The 19,442-nt window shown below is 39.6% G+C and overlaps 1 protein-coding gene and 1 long non-coding RNA gene across 2 annotated transcripts; both read left to right on the top strand.

Moving 5' to 3' along the window:
• The first annotated feature begins 438 nt into the window (after positions 1-438).
• LOC149086992 (prefoldin subunit 2-like) lies at positions 439-8,475 on the top strand. The gene is made up of 3 exons (XM_089231892.1): positions 439-587; positions 1,918-2,041; positions 8,335-8,475. The coding sequence occupies exons 1-3, from the start codon at positions 439-441 to the stop codon at positions 8,473-8,475; spliced, it is 414 nt and encodes a 137-aa protein (XP_089088018.1).
• Positions 8,476-9,691: 1,216 nt separating this feature from the next.
• Positions 9,692-16,694, top strand: LOC149086991 (uncharacterized). Its single transcript, XR_016192520.1, has 2 exons — positions 9,692-9,925; positions 16,271-16,694. It is a non-coding gene; the product is annotated as an uncharacterized LOC149086991 (long non-coding RNA).
• The last annotated feature ends 2,748 nt before the right edge of the window (positions 16,695-19,442 follow it).

Here is a 19,442-nt window from a genome sequence, read left to right as displayed (position 1 = left end):
GTGCATAGCAAATCGGTGGCATGACATTTCACTGGTGAACTGTTGGTCCTAGGGAAATACTATTAATTACGAAAAAGATTCCAAATAACGTGCAGTACTCAGATCTGCCATTCATGTTTCAAGGGGTTGTAGACAAGGGCGTAGCGAGGAGGGGGGGGGGACTTGGGGGATAAACAAATGTTTATCAATTTCCGTTATTATTATCATCCTACCGGTTTTGTTAACGCAAAGTTTTTCAAAGATCAATGTTAAAATGAGAAGGAATAATTTACCGACCAAAACCGTCTAGATATCGATGATAGACAGTCGATATAAAGTCTATCCTGAGAAGAGAATCTCGGTTCTCAAAGGGAAATTTATGTGAGAGAGAGAGAGAGTGGATACTCTAAGAAATTCAAAAATAACGCTTTGCCCTTGTTTTTCGATTCCTGCCGAGAGATGGATGCCAATGAAGGTGACGCCGGACCATACGCAGGCGATCATTTGTCCGAGTACGAGGTCATCGATACATTCCGCAAGCTGAGGGAACAGCAACGAAGCTTATTTGCCGAACTCGCTGAATCTGAGCTACTGCTAAAGGAACACAGGTCAGTCAACACTTTTAGTTCTGCTATTTTCTATACAGTAGGGTCGGAAGGAGTTAAAACGTGCATTAAGGTGAATTAGTCTGACGTATCTTCTTATACGGACTATTCTGACGTGACGTAGGGCCACATGGTAATACGTGTGATCCCGCTGTCAGCGTTGTGAGGGGTACGTTCACACTGTGCTGGCGTGACACATTTCCACGTCGCATCAGCGTAGTGTGAACGTTCCTGCAGAAGACTCATGGGCGAAATTTTTTCTCTATCACACGCATTACGATGTGGTCCCGCGACAAGTCAGAGTAGTCTGTAGGCACCCTTAGGCTGGGTTTGATGAGTTTAGTGATGGGTATTTCAATTTCTGGGTTAAGTTTTGATGAGCTCCGCCTTAGCCAAAAAAATATTGCTGCTAGCTGAGCACCCACAGCACCAACTCTGACGCTATTATTACAGGCTGTCCTGGCTAAAGGACACTACACTGACGTGACGTGATAATCCTGTCACGTCAGAGACATTGTGAATTCTGTGGCGTGGAATTCTCACGTGACAGAATTTCCACGAATCAGAATTCACGTCTCTGACAATGACGTGATATGTCAGGGTGTTTCGGTCTTTAAGGTATGGCTTAAAATTCACAGACAGCGCAATTTATCGACAAAGTGATATGGTGAGTGAGTGAGTGGATAAGCAAGTGAGATAAGTAAGTAAGTGTGTGATTGATCAATGAATGAGGAAGTTAGTTAGGGAGCAGGTGAGCACAAATGAGTGAGTGAACAGATGAGCAAGTGAATGAACAGATGAGCAAGTGAGTGAACAGATGAGCAAGTGAGTGAACAGATGAGCAAATGAATCACTCCTGCTGTCACTCATTCACGTGGTCACTCACTAGCTTATTTGCTAGCTCATTCACCAATTCATGCGGTCACTCACCCGTTCACACATTTACTCAGTAGCTCGCCGGGGACGAACTACTATTGCTGAATTTTCCCAGCGAATGAATTTTCCAGCGGTGAATTCCCCCAAACAATTGACAAATATTCAATGCAACACCCCCCCCCCCCACTCCTTCGTACGAGCTCAAGTCCCGTACATACGGGACGACTGGAAACTTTCAGCTTCCCCCCCCCCCGTTCCCCTAATGGTATAATCAAGTCGGCGCATGTGAGTATAAGCCATTTGGATACCTTTAGATCGGACATCCTGTATTCATCTACATGCTTCCTTCTAGGCCAGTAGTCAATATAGGCCATAAGAGCTCTAAGTTCTTCAAATGCCGTTGCTTAACTATGCGAATACTTATTTTATTGATAAGCTCTTTGCTTCTTTCATACAGGCTAGTGGCTGACGTTCTGAGCAAAGCCGACCCTCTTCGAGCATGTTACTATAAGCTGGAAGGCGTCTTGATGCCCATTACGACCACGAAGGCTCTGGCTCTGTTGCTCGTCGAGAAAGATAAGGTGAGTGAGTGGTGAGCACCAGTCATTTACCAGCTTCTAAACCAGTGGTTCTTAAAACGGGGGGGGGGGGGTGTGCAGGCACTTATTTTTTTGGGGGGGGGTGCGAGATAGAAAAGAAAAAGACAATATGTTGACTGATTATTCAGGAAAATGATGATGAAAATTGAATTTTTTGATTCTTTAACATGAAATTAAACAGACATTTTGACACTTTAACTTTCGCTTGCAGACTAAACCATCACGTGAAATTCGCATTGAAAAAAAGTTTCTTTTTGGATTAGGGGTTCGTATTTGGTTTTCCCATTTCAATTGAGAAAAAAAACCACCATTAATACTCAAAATATTTTGCGGTTTATTAACATTATTGTACCGCGTAAAACAAGGGAAAGTAAAATGTCTGAAACAATTTGACGGACCATTCGTGTCCACATACCGTTGGATAAATTTTCGTTGTTCCGATTTTATTTACACACTAGCTGTAACACCCGGCGCTGCCCGGGTTTTCTTCAATCGGAAGAGTTGATCGACTTTGCCCAAGAATATTAAGACTCCAACGAATAAGTCATGGTCAACCCAAGTGGGAAATACGGTCAGCGTGATTATTGGTCAAATATTTTTCCTTTGAAGACCACACCCGTTGGTGCCGAAATGCATTACGGATTTTTGTGTTTTGCGTGTATTTGACTTATTCGTTGGTGTCTTCTAAATTTTCTTCAATTACTGGAAGGATTGAAAAAGTGACAAACAATTATAAAGGAATAAACATAATACTGGCACACGCAGCCTAAAAGAAGGGACAAACCATTGATTTTTAGATCATGCATATGCCTTAAAAAATCATTGATCCAAAGATTTTTTAAGGCATATGCATGTCTGAAACGCATTGCTAGGGAACCACGGTAACCAAAGCAAACATTCCGGAAGTGATTGTTGAGGCACAGGAACCATTGTTGCCCGACAGCTTTTCGCCCATTTCAGGCATTTGCCCAGCTCTGACGAACTTTTAAATTATAGCCTATCGTTCAAGTCGGGTCCCGTTTGGTATATATGCAAAATTTGGCGACAATAGGTATAAAATTGTAGATCTGTATAGAGAACGCACGCACACACCATAGAACCGTCTGCGGACCCAATAAAAAGTTCGCTGTAACCCAAGGTTCACTATATCCAACTTTATTGAAACATTGAGATTTCTTAGCGTTTGATGGCGGTTTTGTTGGGAGAAATTCACTGGGATTACACACAATTTACTAATAAATTATTATTCACTCAAACAGACAATTAGTCAAATATTAGAAAGGAAGAATTTTGAAGAGAGTAGTATATTACTTACTTTTATTTTTACATCCTACGGGGAGAGAAAGTTTGTTATTTCTGATTGAATACATTTCGATTTTAAGTAAAGTTCGGCAATTTTCTTATCGACGATTAAGAAAGAGTTCAAAGATATTTTTTGTCCACATTTTCCGTAGAAAAAAAAAAGTATTCAGAATGTTTGCAGCCGCTTTCATTTCTGAGATTTTGAAGGTGCTGACATTTCACTTTCTTTTTCTGAGAATCTTCTTCGTCATCATCGTTCTTTTGCTTTGCTTCTTATACGATATCATCATCGGGTGGAATATTCGAAGTATACACCCCACCATCACAAGATTCGAAGTGCTGAATTTCATCTATAGGAAAAAGGTTTACACCCCGCTCTTTTCCCTATACTTAACATGTGTTTTACCGGACCGAATTCTCTTAAAATATTAATAACTAAATAAATTTAAGCACCATGACTGTTTAATGCGTCTTCAATTAATCTACATGATCCAATAAAGGGGAAAGATGAAAGTTTATCCTTGTCTTAGGGGTTTTTATATTTTTAATTTATTTTTGAAAGAGGAAGATCATTTTTCGCTCTCAACTCGTCATACGTTTTTAGTTCAGTGCCTTCAATTCATTTTAAAAATTCGATGTATCGCATTAATGTCTATGGAAATATGATTAATTAAAATAATATGAAGCTCCAATAAAATGCAATTTTCATAATTTTTTTTCTTTCAACTGTTTATTTTGCCTTTTTGTTTCGTTCATCATTATCATAGATCCGGGACATTTCGAGAGTGTTTGATGCTCGTGGGCGCTCGTCTTAAGCTTTACATGAGGAATTTTGGTTTCTGAATCAATCCTGAGGTGCTCGAGCACCTTCTGACAGGGCCGTAGCTAGGATTTTTGCCACCCGGGGCAAACAGCATTTTGCCGCCCTCGTGCCTCGAAGTACTGGAAGTGCTCGAGCGTCCTCCGCCACTGTGTATTTATGGTTTTGCTGCCTGTAGGCTGTACAAATTTCGCCACCCTCTTCTTCCGTTCCACTCTCATATTCTTGAATACGTATGATTGAAATATATGCCGCCCATCCGAACCTTCCGCTATGTAGATGTAGTATTGAGAAAAAAAATATTAAAAATAAAAAAATTCTTTTACGAGTCGCGATAAGTCATCTTTCTGGCCTATAGCCTATAGTATTTAGGAAAATAATCACTTGGGCTGTTTTTTTCCCTCCTCTTCATTTTGTACCTATTACTTTGCTTTTAAAGTGGTATGTGTACGAAAATTTGACAAAAAACAGTTTCGAATTGAATTTGAAATCTAAAATTGTCTGTGCTCGAGTTTTTGTTGTTCTACCTGGACTGGAAGTATTTCTACAATATTTTAATATAAACAGCTGAAAGGCATTGTATATGCTAATGCTTTGCATATGTTACGATCTGTAGGCGATAGATGGCGAAATTTGTTCGATGGCTCTCAGAAATATCGAAATCGGTTGATGCCGGTTTCGGTTTATCGGATAGGGATGCTATTGGTGAGAACATTCCAGAAAGTCCCGCCCCTCCAGACATTGGGTCAACCCCTCCGTACGGTGGCGCTGCCGACTATGAAACTGTAAAATAGAATTTTGTGGAATGTTCTTTTTCTCGAAGTTTCTCAGAGAGACTCGAATAGAGAAATTCGATGAACAGTCAGTTGAGTTTAAACTTTACGAGAAAGTTATTAGCTCTCTGATTAGCTTGTAAATACGTGTAAATTGCTGTTCTGTAAATAAATCTGTGTTTGTCCATCGATCCGCTTCTTGTTTTGCAATCTCGAAGTCTTGTTTCTCATAGGAAAGCATGGGAAGCCACGGTTTGTTTGGGCTTACTTGGTCCCTTTAATAGAGCGATCACTGCTTCATCTGGCAACCCAGATTCCCCATATTCCCCATGCTTTCTCAACGGGAGCGCTGGTCGCGTCACCTCGTGTTATTCTTTCCTCCATGTTTACACCCCATGCTTTCCCAGTCATATAGCGATCGGTAGGTTTTCATCTTCGTCGTCCTTGCCTTGATACGTTCTTGGAAAGACCCACGTGCCGAAAGCGGTTTCGAATTGATGCATCTGTAATAGCGATGACCACACAGTGATTTTTCAAAATATTGAAAACTGTGGATTTCGTTTCGATAAGGAAAATTCAGACGCAACACCAGCTAGAGCCGATAGCTAATGTTGTCAGATGCCTCTATGTCTGTTCGACTATTGTTCCGATTTTTCAGGGGGTGGCTCCAAAAAAGTGGGGTCGATGGACATTTTTCGTGAGGTACTATACATTTTTGTTAATGATAAGATATGTAGATAACTGCGATTTGTACAGCGGCCCTCTATTTCCACACCCTTCAGAAATTTCACAGCAGTAATTAGCAAATTGCAGTTAAAGCGATGAATTGGAATTTTTTTGCAAAATTTAGTCATAGCCCGTATTTAAGATCGCAGTTTCCTATATTACACTCGATGATAATTTTATTCGAATCAATATGAATATTACTAACATCAATAACAACGGGTGAATAATTTTATCAAGTCTGCCTGCGGACCACTTATGTCATCGTCACGGACAAGACTGCCATAGGTTGAGAAATACTGTTCTAATCCATACATGCTCAACCTATTGACCTCGGAGCCATCTGATGTGGCTCGTCATCTTAAACCTAATCTTATATTATGATGATTATGACCAAAAATATCGATATTAATCTTGCATGTTTGCCATATTCAACGGTTTTTCTTAATGAATTGCATTTCAATCCACTGCAATTTTCATTTCTTTTTTTGCACCATTTGGTGACTTTTTCAGTGCATAAGTGTACTTTTTAATCATAATTAGAATTTCCGTTCACTTTTGGAGTCATTTTTCGGCAGTGATTGGCGATTTTGCCGTATTTGTGATTCCGAATCTCCGTATTTTTATCAAGGAAACATGGCCAGAGATTTTTCTGTCAGTTTTGATTTGGGTATTTGCGGAGCAAGAGCGGTCTGTAAAACCTTGAAATCTTGGTTCGTTCGTTTGTTTGTTCGGAATTAGCCAATTGAGGGTTGCAACTGGGGGGTGAGGGAAGGGCAATTGGGGTCTGGTGCCCCGGGTGCTTGACCAGAGAGGGCACCGAATTTACCCTTTAACCTTCCTTAAACATTGCAGGTTGGGGGTGGCAAAATGCCAGCATGCCCTGGCTGAAGGAGTGTTCGAGGCGTGAATGCGAGACGTTCTCCCCATTAAAAAAAGTCTAGCCACAGAGAGCAACAGGCCTACACAACGACGCAATTATTCAATCATTACACTTCACTCATAGTTTGAAAAATTAATAGCAGATGTGACAGCACTAAAACAAACATTACACAGAAACAACACATACACGCATATTTCCCAGCACAGCCCAGGTGTGTCCCTTTGACCACCTGCTAAAATCTCTTCATTGAGACAGAGCGGCGGTGGAAATAATCTGGTTTGGAGGCTGAACGAGCAAGGCTGTAGTTAGAGTGGCCAGGGGATCCGGGAAGACCAGAGGCACATTTATGATTTTACCGCCTGTGGGCTACACGAATTTTGCCACCCTTCGCCCATGCCGGTTTAATTTTCTTGACGATTCATCTCTCAGATTTGCAATTATGGGCCAGGCCATAGCTCGCTTAGCCCAAGCCCCTGTCTCTGAGTCACGAATTTTACCACTCGCATGATTGCATGCTCTTTTGATCACTCTCCTGCTTGCGTACTATTTTGGTCACTCCCGTGCTCACACACTCTCTAGGTCACTCGTTTGGTCATTCACATACTTGTTCAATCTTTTGATCAAGGATCAACGATCCCTATGTCACTTTTTTCGGTCAGGGCGGTTCCAGAGACCCTGTCTTAGGGGGCGGGGGTTAGTTATTTTTCAGACAGGAGTTTGTAATCCCGGGGGGGGGGGGGGCTATGCTTTACAAATTTTTCCTACAATGTGGGTTCTTTTTTTCGCCAGAGGAGGGAGAGGGGTTCTCATACTCTTTAGATCTCTCGATGACCTGATCTCCTGCTCTCTTGGTTACTTTTTGGAAATTCACGCATGCTTACATGCTTGCACACATATCCTAGGCTACTTACGTTTCTGCACATTTTTTTTTCCACTCACATGCTTATAAACTCCCTACGGGTCATTCGTTTGGTTATTCACTTACCTAGTCCTTCGATGTCTAGGCAGAGGCGTTCTATGGTTTTACCACCTGAGGAGGGGGGGGGGGGAGGGTTATAAAAATTCTGCAACCGCTCATTCCTCAAATTTTCCGCCTTCTCCGAACTTGACGCCCTGGGCTATAGTGCACTCTGTAAAATACACCACTGGACACAACCCGCTTCTCCCCTTATGGAGCGTTCCCGGAGGTTGACCGAGATTCCGCAGACAATCTTTAGCTGCGAATGAAGCTGAAGCAGATATCTTCAGCTCAGGACCGTAGAGTAGCTATTCGTGGTCCCGGGGCAGACTTAACCTTAGTGCCCCTTTCGAAAAGGTTATTATTATGCAAAACAAGTGTAAATTTTGTGGGTTCCCCCATTCGGTTTGGAACATAGGGGACAGTGCCCGGTTGCCTCAGCCTGGTTACGGCCCTGCTTTAGCTGTGAATATATCTGCCAGTGTATACCCAGTCTTTTTGTGTGAGTACATTGAATAGTTCCGTATTTTGTAAGACAGACAAATTTTCTGTATGTATTGTATGTATGTATTCGTCTCTTGTGAGGGACTACCGTCCCTATTACCCTCATCTGGATCCGCAGTGTGAGTGATTTTAATGGTCGATTTTTTCATACTCACGGCTCAAAACCAGCTGCGGAGTCTTACGGGCGTGGACCCGGGTTCTCACACACACACACACGCGGCGTCCGATTTGTTCATAACAAAATACTCTAATTTCGCAAAATTTCTTATCAATACATTCAATGACTTTGTTTTGTTTTTTTTCTCTTTGGAGATCGAGAAAGAAATCGACCGATTGAACAGAGAAATCCGGGACAAGACCAAGGAAGTCAGGGAACACCAGGCCAAGTACCGCATCAAAGTAAGTGCGGAAGAGTTGTCCGAGCCGACAAGGAGATTCCTGGCAGAATTCTAAAACTCGGCGGACATTCTTCGAAGGTTCCCGTGAAGGAAGACATACTTGTGCGGCAGAGCTTTCGTTTAGCTCGTTTTCGACCAAACGCCCGTGATCTGTACGAAACTGTTGTCGTTTATTGAATAGCGTGTTGTTTTCTACATTATTAAAAGATTGTTCCGACGTCGATTCCGAGACGGATCATTTGACTGGTTTTCACACCACACAGGGTAATTCGGAAGGAATAGTGTAATAAAAAAAGAAGACAAAAGTTGTGAGGGGGATCGAGTGCGTCATAGGCGCAGATAGACTTGGAAGTCTGGGGGGGGGGAGGGGCACGGTCATTATTTGCTGGGGGGCACGATGATGATGATGACAATTCATGTATACATATGTACATTAGATCAGTCGACTCCACTTTTTGACGCTGGGAGTATCTACGCCCATGGAGTGCGGTGAATTCGTTTCACAAACATACTTGCACACACTGACCATATTTGCTCGAGAAAAATACGAAAAATTTTCGGGAAAATATAAGACATCGCTAATTGTCCAGTGCTTGCTACCCCCCCCCCCTCAACTGTGGGGCGGAGAGAGCTCAGCCGACCCGGGGAAAATTTATTTTTTATTATTTTTTTCCACTTTTGAATCATCAGGGGTCTGTGAAAAATCTGGGCTCGGGACCCACCTAAGATCTTAGCCTGAGGCCATGGCCTGTTTCCTCGATAAATAACCTAAATTGAAAAAAATAATTTCATTCCCCCCCTTTCCTCCCCCCACAAAAAACCCCATTTTAATAAATATTGTAAAAGATTCAGTATTTTTTAAAATGGTTTTTGTTCATAGTGGCTCCATCTGTTGTGAACAGACATAAGTAAGTCGTTACAGAGAGGACACAAGTTACAAGCATGCTTCCTCATTTTCGAGGTTTCCCGAAACTGGTACCCCCTAGTACCCCTATATACACGAGAATATATGAAGGTGTCTTTGTGCCCCCCTAGAAAATAACATCTTTAAATACATCATAAATAAACCAGATATGGAACTCGTGCTGCCATCTAACAGCCAAATATCAAAACTCATTAGCTTTTGGCATCACCTCAATCTTAGTACTGAATTTGGTCACTAGACCAGAAGAGTGTTGAACACAATTTAGTTTTTTTAACTTCCCGATCGTGAGAAGTGCATAAAATAAAACTATCCTCTGTCGGTCTTCAGGGATTTCAAATGGTGACTTTTTTTATTTACCATATAAACAAGTTGTTTATGATCAGTGAGGCATCCTTTGCAGTTTTGAATTAGTGCCGAGGAAAATTAGTTTACGTGAGCTCTCCCAAGTCTTCAATGAGACACACTGTGACCTTTAAGTGTTCGTGTTGAAAACTAGATGGCATTAGTGGGGAAGGCACTACCCGAGGACGAAACAACGTGCTTTAGACTCGTAGAAATTCATTGTTGTTAGATGATGACTGTAATTTAGAGATTTGTATAATGTGAATTGCATCGACAACTTTATTGAAATATATTACGCTATTATTTTATTCTTAATATGTGTATATGTATTTATATATGTATTTATTGCCATGTACACTTACGCCCTTTATATTCTTCCATATTTGCATGGGCCTCTTAATAGCACCGTGGGTCAGTGCCGTCTTAACGCATGGGCCCACCCGGGCACAGCCCTGAGGCCCCAGTCATATTTAATTGAAATTTTCGGAAAGCATGCATGTAAATTTGCGTGGTTGAGGCCTCATAAAATCACTTGGCTGGGAGCCCATGGTGCGTTTAAGACGGCCCTGCCTCGCCCCCCCCCCACGACAAGCTAGAAATATCGGCAGAAAACTTGCAGTTACGTCGTGCTCCTTGTTGGATCTTTTAGAGACGCATGACACTGGGTGTTTATTCAATGTGTGTGTGTACAGCAGATTTGAGTCCCTTGCTTAGTTTATGTACACGGGCTTGCCCTACCTTTTGGAAACAATTACTGCTTCGATATTATAATTAGCGGAATGTTTTTTTCTTTTGCTGTGACAGCTTATGGCGGGGGCAGTATGTACGTTCTTCGCTCACTGATTCACCGCCACAAGTGGTTTGTCTATAGTGAATTTATAGAGTGAAAAATCAAAAATGATGAAAATCGTTCCTAGAGCTCTGTCAGCCCTGCTCTTGTGGGGCTATATGAGCCGAGGCGACCCTCCTGGAATCAATAGACACATTTTAATATCAACTTTGAATACAAAGAAAAATAAATTGGTAATCCGAAAAATTGATGATGATAAACTAAGAAAGGGGGAAAAAATTCAAATATAAATGTAAGAGTGGGAAAAAAAAAGTAAAGTTATGTTCAGGATTTGAACCATCTCCTTCGTACTGCCAGTTGTACACCCTACCAACTGGACAAATAGCAGAGATAGCCGCAATGCTAATTTAATTTATCAATTTTCGAACATCCACTTGTCTGTAATGTACATGTGCTCTCATATTGGACATACAGAAGTGACGTCACTTCTTGTTCCATTGTACAAACGTCCAGCTCCATATGCGTATCCACAGCATTTTCAAAATACCATCATGAGAAAACGCAAGTGGGAAAATGCTTTAAATGGAAAATCTTGATGAGAATTGTGGTATGGACCACGGAAATAAGTTGTCCTAAAGCAACTATTGACTGAAAACATATCCCTACCTAGGCAACCCTCATTTTTTGTTTATTTGGTTCTCTGGAGGTGCGGAAGGGATTGATTGTTCTCCCCTCTGGATTAGTGTGGTTGCTATGATCTCTTTCAGTCCAGCTTTGTAGAATTGTGCCCAGTACACTCCTCATTTTTAACCTCTTCCGCAACAGGGACATAAGCTTGTATGTCTTGGTTCACATTGTTTTCAATTACAGTATGCGATTTGCCTGGTGCGGAAAGGGTTAATTATTGTAAACCCTCTATAAAAGGAATGATATGCAGACATACTCTTGTAGACTGAGAAGATGTATGTACAGTGTGTGTAAACAATATGGTTAATTCCCAATGCTTGGTTTACCTCTGTCTCAAAGTTTTTGACTACGCTGAAACAGTGATGTGTCAAAGAAGTCATCATCACAGACTTCTTCGTTCCTGACGCCTATTGATTGGTTGATAATTATAAATAATCAATAATAACAATTATAGTTGATAATTAGCTAATAAATTAATGAACCACTATGCACTTAGAAGTTTTCGACACTAGCTATGTTAGAGTAGCGCCCAAGGGACACAGAGTGGTAAGATACTCGTCTTCCACTATGAAAGTTACCATGAAGGTCCATGGGGTTTGAATCCAGGCATAGAACATCAGAAGCAAGTTCTTTACGAATCGAACCTGGGGCGATCACCGATGGATGGAGCTTTCACATTTCTCCACCCAACTCCACTGGTTGGAAATTGCTGTATGGCGATATATGGCCGGAGTTGGTGTAGTAATATATACTCAATAATTTTTATGTCTGGCTGCAGTAGCTTATATACAGGGGTTTTCAAAAATCAACCTACAAACTTGGAGGGAAGGTAGAGAATATCGTTAGAATTCGAATATAGGTAAGCATGATCTGACACGGATAGGTGATGCTGTACTGACATTTGGAAATAGAAAAATTGGGCATGGTGGTCCCGTCGCACCCCCCCCCCCCCGATCACCTGATTTATTTCCTCTTGATTTTTTTTTCCTGGTGTGCCTTGAAGGCCATTGTTTACGAAATGCCAATAGATTCAGATATGGACTTGATGGCTCGAATCGCCATCGCTTTTGCTACAATCCGCGAAATGCTGGTATCTTTGAAATTGTTTGAGAATCCCTGTGATGTAGATGCCATGTGTGCATCAGTGCCAATGGGTGAAATTTTGAACACCTCCTGTGATGCTTAACTATTATTATACTGTTTTTTTTCTTGGGTAATAAAGCGCTTTACAATACTTTCTGTATTGTCCTTACTGTGTCTTCATGCCTCTTTATATCACTTGAGGGTGGCATTTCTGACCATGCTTTCCTATCTGATTATGATACCTAATGATGTTCTCTACCTCCCCTCCAAGTTTGTACGTAGAGTTCCAGGACACCCTGTCTAACTACTGTGTATCAGTTAAATTAGACATGCATTGTTGAATAAACTCTGCCTGATAGCAAAATTCGGTTTTCAGACTTGAATTTCCCACATGATAAACATCTAGGAATGTATTTCCCGTATGAGATAAATTTCCTTTGTAGAACAGTGTTATTCTCAATGAATATACTACCTACTTGGGAAAAGGTCTGTTTGCCTGAGTTCACGAAAACAAAATTTTCCAACACAGCCAGGGTTGGCTCTGTCTCCCCCACAGTCAAACAGATGGTATAACTTGTATTGCGGATGACTATACGGGTGTAGGTCGATTGCGCCGAAGATAAACCTTGTATGATAAGAAATAGGTTGATTGCGCTCACTCTGATTTCCAGACACTGCGCAATCGACCGAGCTCCGACTATACATCCAATTTTTGGGCCTGATGGCAATTTTTTTTTGTTATTTTGATTTGAGTGGTAATGACAGGTAGTTTACCTTCCTTTGAGGGATAATTGGTGATTTTTCAGCTAATCAGAAATGACTTGCGTGATGACTTTTTTTTTTTAAAAAAAGGGGGAAAAAAATTCTGATTTTACTTTTAATTAAAAATCCTTGTTTTGTTCATTAAAAAAAATCCTTTTCTTTTTGTCTGTGTATGGAATTTTGTACATGTCTACAAAAAATCTCTCTCATTCTCTGAAGTTCGCGGCTAGGCAATTAAAAAAAAAACAGCAAATTTTTTAATGTGATATTCAGTGCGCAATTAGCTTAATGCAGTTTGATTTGTTCTGCCATCGTAGAGTAAAATATCAAAATGAGAAAAGGGTCATGAAATGAAGTAAAAATAAGAAATAAGGTCACTGAATTTTTACTGAATTAATTTTCAGATTTCTTTCCCCCAGCAAGTTCTTTTACTCCATTTTATTACCAAAAATCATACATTTCCCCCCCCCCCCCCATCAAGCTTCCGGTCACAAAAGCCTAATTGCTCGTGCAGTAATAGCTAGCTGAAGATAATTTTGCCTGGTTTTTCGACTTCAATGCGAGTCGGTTTTTGTTTCGAAAATAATAAAAAAGTAATCACAGAGAGTATTAGGATTTCTATTGCTGATCATTACACCAAATAATGAGTGATAAATTGCTAATATTTCATAGAATAAATCAAGGAATAGTCATGTTAGTCAAGTGCAAACTTTCCTTTGGGAATGTGGTAGACAGCCTGCGTAACATAAGAGCCTAGAAGTTGATGCCTGGCCATATTTTCAGCTCTCTTAGCAAGACCACCTGATTTCATTTCTTTTGCTGTTATTTGGCAAGCAGAAGCAACTGAGATTATATATATGTAGGGAGGTTTCCCACCAGAAAGAACTGAGAATATCGCCAAGCATCAACTTCTTAGCTGGCTACATTACAGAGTATGCCTCCTCCACTGACTTAGTCACAGTTAAGAACAATTATGATAGAAATAGTGATATTTTTAGTTCTCTTAGTGAGGAAACTCCTGATCTTTTGTTACTTCTGCTCACCGAGTAACAGCAGAAAAAACATGCACGTATACTTGCATAAATATGTACATGAATTTTCTCACTTAAATGTATGGTTATATTTTATTTATAGGTACATATAATATCAAGTTGTCTCACTAACTCTTTTTTACAGTGCGAAATACCTGACTTTATTTATAAACTAATGTTGTTGTTTTTTTTTGCTACAAATGATCAAAAGTGAATTTTTCTAGTGATACACTAACAAAACTAATTTCGAAGAAATGTCAAGGACAGCAGAAGGATTTGATGATGATGGTGCTGCTGCTGCCTGTCAGTGTAACGATCTATAGCGATATTTTTTTTGTTCTTGGTCTTATATGACCAAAATATTTCAGTGTACCAGAAATTACAGTTGTAAAATAAAATTACGTTGTCTACTGCACAAGGTTCTCAACCTGGGGCCTATATGGCTCCCCTTGTGGTCCTGAAATATTCTAAGTGGCAGGGCGGGGCACAGAGAGTTGTTAAGAAACAAAGCTTCCAAGTGAAATATTGGTGGAGAAACAAAATGAGACTACTTTCAGAATCCAGCAGAGAGCCATTCATGGAACCAAGGCCTTTGGACATGGCTGGATAAATTGAAACTTCCCACAAAGCCCGTGAACCACCAACTCATGTAGTTTAGTGATATGTGAGATCTTAATAGAAGGGGCCCGAGTTGAACAGGGGCAGAAATTAATTGAAGACTTTTGTTTATTTGGAAATTATTTCTTTATCAATTAGTTCTAAAATAATTTTTTTCACTAATCCTGAAATTGTTTTTTATTAATTACTGATTACATTAATTTTAATCTGAAATCATTTTAAATGATTCTGTAAGTATTTATTTCAGTAATTGTGAAATTAAATTCCTTCTCAATCTCTTGAAATCATTTCCTTCAATAATTATGCAATTATTCTTCTACTGACGGAAATAATTTCTATCAAAAATTACGAAATTATTTCTCATTGATTTTTATGGTTTTTTTTCACTAATTTTTGAAATTATTTGTTTCAGAGTAATTCCAAAATTATTTGCTTCATTAATTCCAGAATTAATAGTTTTCAAGAATTTTCAGCTTTTCATCACCAAGGGCCAAGTATGGGCCCAGCTGGCATGCGTTGAAGATCCCTGTTTTAACCCATGGGTCCAATTCGGACTGGTACTATGATTGAATATTAGTATGTAAAATATATAAGCTGTTACTTCTCCAGCTAAGTATGGGGGGGGGGGGGGGGTCCCAGAACCAGGGCCTGTTTCCGCATGGACAAATGGGATGCCAAAATTGGCAGCTTTTAGTGTTACAGGGATGGTTTCCTACCCCCACAACTTTGCCTCAAAAACACTAAATATATAAGAGGTTTTTAAAAATTCATATTCAAACTGGGACAATAGAAACATGCCGTCAAGAACATCTCTTTGCCCAGGGACCCATGATGTTGAGACAGCTATACATAAAACCCTCTACAAGAAGGAAGCTTACTGAACTCTATTCAGTCGTAGGCACATACCTAGGGTGATGTGTCAGGATTTTGGATTTATTGTGTAGGTTTGTTGGATCACCCTATATTTTACGCAGACCTGCAATCTCTTCCCCCCCCCCCCCCCCGCATTGTGCAGTTTTTGCCTGTACTGGCACTTAAGAGGGAAGGAGAAGTCACCCACCCCTTCTGTATTTGTGCGTGGCCCAGGGTTCCATAGATAGATCTTATTTACAAAAATTTTAGTTTGTTGTTAAATTTAGTTTTAATTCAAAGTAAATTCCATATGTAGAAAGGGTTTTGCTCTTGGATGAGACGTAGGGGAACCCCTAATAAGTCAGGGAGCCAAGAGATGGAAATATTTTCCAAAGGGGAGGAGGAGGAGGCCATGGGCTGAAAAAGGCAAAGAAACACAGGTTTACTGTGTTTTTATGAATTTATAGTGACAATTTTTCACTATATATTCATGAATATTCATAATTTTTGTCTTTCAGCTCATCACTACAATGGAGACGCTAGTTTTTATGTACTCGTATGGACTAAAACACTCTGTTCATGAAGTTGAAAGTTCCTAAATGGAAAAACTGTTAATGGCATACTATTTGGAACCAGGGTACTAGTTCATAAAATCGAGCGTCAACTGCAGTTCAAATTGATATTGCATACTATTCAAATTCAAAAACTTGTCATTTCGAAACAGTATGATGACCTGATTTTTTTTTCTTTTTTTCCATAGTTTGCCAAATCTTTTAAAAAGATGTCAATGCATTGTAATAGATGATATTTTGAGGAAAAATTCAAGTCAAAACACTCGTGTGCAATTTCTACCCAGCACCAAACATATAAGGAGTATAACCTGTCGAGGCCTCAGATGATTCAAACTGGTCAATGACCATACAGATGTAATAGTTGTGATGTTTCAGGATGAAATCAAACCTTCAAAGTCGTACTAACGTTCATATTAGATTTCCAAGTGACTTGAAGTGAACATTGATTATGAAAATGATTATTCCGTGTGACAATTATTTCAAACGAATTTTTTTATTTTAAGAGTTTGTATATATAATGTGTGCTTACAGTCCCCCTCCCCATTTGAATACCTTTATGGATTTTTGCATGTGTTGTGGCGAAATCTATTGAATAAATCGTAACCTCATCTCTGTTTTTGTTGATATTTATTGCATATTATGGGAAGTACTGAAATAATTTTTGCAAAAAATAAGTTTTGAATGATTTATAATTTTTCTGATCTCGCAGCAAACTAAGTGCATGGAGTCCAAATGCAATTATGTGGATTATTATACTCAGTAAAACCAAGGCCGTCATTTCAGCATTTTCCAGGGAGGGGCAAAGACATGTATTCAATGTATATATATATATTTGTGTATATATATATATATATATATATATATATAATAAATGATGGGACTGAGTAAAACCCTGAAGTTTCTGTATATTACCATATCTATTCACATATAGGATGAGGTATGGTTTCAGAGATCAAACATAAGAAAGAGACTAGATTAATTATTGCGACTCCTTATTCCGTTTATTCACAGGTAAATAGCCTTAAATGCATGTATTAAGGCAAACCACGTTTTCTTAATGATAACTTTTGTCTACTTGGACTCTCCCTCCGATGCTTCGCTACAACTCTAAATTAAATTATTACAAAATCTTGACGAATACTCTGATCGCGCATATAGGACAACCTAGGCTTTTTTTTTGGAGCAGTGAAAAATGAATGAAAACCTCGTCCTATATGCAAGTAAATATGGTACATTGAACTTTAACATTTTCCTCAGTGTTATTAATAAAATTTTCAGTCTCAACGAATTAAGTCTGGTTCAAATATAGGCTATCCTTTTTTGGAATATGAATATACTTTAGATTATTGCCAAGCCCTGTGTAATTTTAGAATATGCGCTTATCTTTTGACGTTGCAGATTGCTACTTCTGAAGCTTGTTTTTTTAATGGTAACAACATAGCTAAATAGATTGTATGAAATTACAATATGTTTCAATAGTTATATTTTTTATTGATTGTTGGTCTGGAATTTTATCTTTCATTACTTATGTTTTTTCCACAATTATTTTTCTATTTGCAGACTTATCATCCTACGGTAGTTTCAGAAGATTTCTCAGCTTTACTTCAATGAACTTGAGGGCAGAAAATCTGTGGACTCAAACAACTTTCTCTGCGGCGGCAAGAAAGTTCACCTGCAGGATCTGTGGCTACACCTGTCCAAGTCGGTCGCACTTGTCCAGGCACAATCTGAGACACTCTGGTGAAAGACCCCATAAGTGCCGAACTTGTGGTAAAGGTTTCACGACCAAGCAGAATCTTGAAACGCACTCATATATACATTCCGGCGAATACCGCTTCAAATGCAATGTTTGCCATCAGAAGTTCCGGCAGCCGACTAGTTTGTATAGTCATAAAAAGACTCATTTGTTGTGACAATCATTAATTTTTTTTGTTCTTGTAAGAAAGGGAACATCTTTTAATATCATTTCTCTGGTGATGTTGTGTCAGTGGCAAATGGCATAGCAACTACAACATATACACTCACCCGGTAGCCACCAGAGTCATCTGATATGGCTCGCGACCTGTTTTTTTTTAAATGAACAAAGAAGCACATTTGCAGATCATTTAGATGACCCGCAGCATATAATTAAAAGATCACATGAGTGACCCACAACACTGCTCCAAATCACTCAATTGACCCACAGCACATTTCCAGATCATTTAAGTGACCTGCAATGCAGTTCCAGAGCACTTGAGCTTTTCATGGCCCATTTACTCCAGATCACTTGAGTGTCTCATGGTGCAGTTCCAGATCACTCAAGTTACCTGCAGCACAGTTTCAGAGCACTTAAGTGGCCACAGTACAGTTAAGGATCTCAAGTGGCCCTCCTCACATTCACAGATCACTAAAGTGAACTACGGCACTGTTCTATATCACTTGAATGGCCCACAAGATACATTTTCACACTTGTGAAATGGCCTGTGCTCTCCTAAAGGTTTAGTCAGTGCCATCTTAGCACATCGGTCCACCTGGACGCAGCTCAGGGCCTCAAAAAATCTGATCCAGTTGGAATTTCAGAGAATTTAATGGGTAGGGCCTCAGAAAAATCAGTTGGCCCTGAGGCTCATGATGTCCTAAGTCAGCCTTGGGTTGAGCACCTTTGATCTACAGTTATTTATTTATAAGGTGACCAGATTGAGACAGAAACTGAAATATCTGACCTATGAATGTTTTTCATCTTAGATGCATATTAGTGTTGTGATTAGAGGATGTGGGCTTTTACTGCCATCATCAATGTTAGAAAATTTTGTACTGGGGAGAGAATGAAGCAAAGAATAATAGGTTCGGTTGAATATAAACTTCATGATATCCCTGTCAATAGCGCACAAATCTCTAGTTTAACGGGTAAGAATCCTGTTGCGCAGTTTAGCAGCATGGGCCATTTAAATTCAGTTTCAAACTTCAAAAGTCTGTCTTACCCTCGAATCATTGAATGTCCACGGTGTGACAAAAAAATGATCCAATTAAAAAGTGAGTGAGAAATCAAGGTCATCACCCAGAAAGTCTGGGGGGTAGGGATAAAAGAAGGTTAGTCTCATAGAAAGGTGAGGAGAAAAAGAGTAAAACGAGAGAAAAAAGATTAGACAAAACTTGGACTAGTCTATTTTGAGGGGAGAAAACCAGCTGTAAAAGAGTTAAAACATGGGACTAATGCAATCATCTATTACACATCCCTTAATGGTAGCTCTGTAAGAGAAATTTCTGATGAAATTGTCTATTGGTTTCCAAATACATTTTTGATCATTTTAAAAACTACTGGCATTAGTTTTTTAAAGCCATCTAGGTTTTGTGAAGGGTGTATATGTATAAGAAATATAC

This window comes from Pholcus phalangioides, unplaced genomic scaffold (genome assembly GCF_987345545.1).
Source record: "Pholcus phalangioides strain wild (caught in Gottingen) unplaced genomic scaffold, Ppha-v1.0 ptg000004l_1, whole genome shotgun sequence".
In the NCBI taxonomy this organism is placed as follows: domain Eukaryota; kingdom Metazoa; phylum Arthropoda; class Arachnida; order Araneae; family Pholcidae; genus Pholcus; species Pholcus phalangioides.
This window is presented reverse-complemented; position numbering and strand designations above follow the sequence as displayed.

Coding starts and splice junctions, on each gene's coding strand:
- LOC149086992 (XM_089231892.1), top strand. CDS start 439: ATGGATGCCAATGAAGGTGACGCCGGACCATACGCAGGCGATCATTTG. Junction 588..1,917: donor CTACTGCTAAAGGAACACAG/GTCAGTCAACAC, acceptor TCTTTCATACAG/GCTAGTGGCTGACGTTCTGA. Junction 2,042..8,334: donor TGCTCGTCGAGAAAGATAAG/GTGAGTGAGTGG, acceptor TTCTCTTTGGAG/ATCGAGAAAGAAATCGACCG.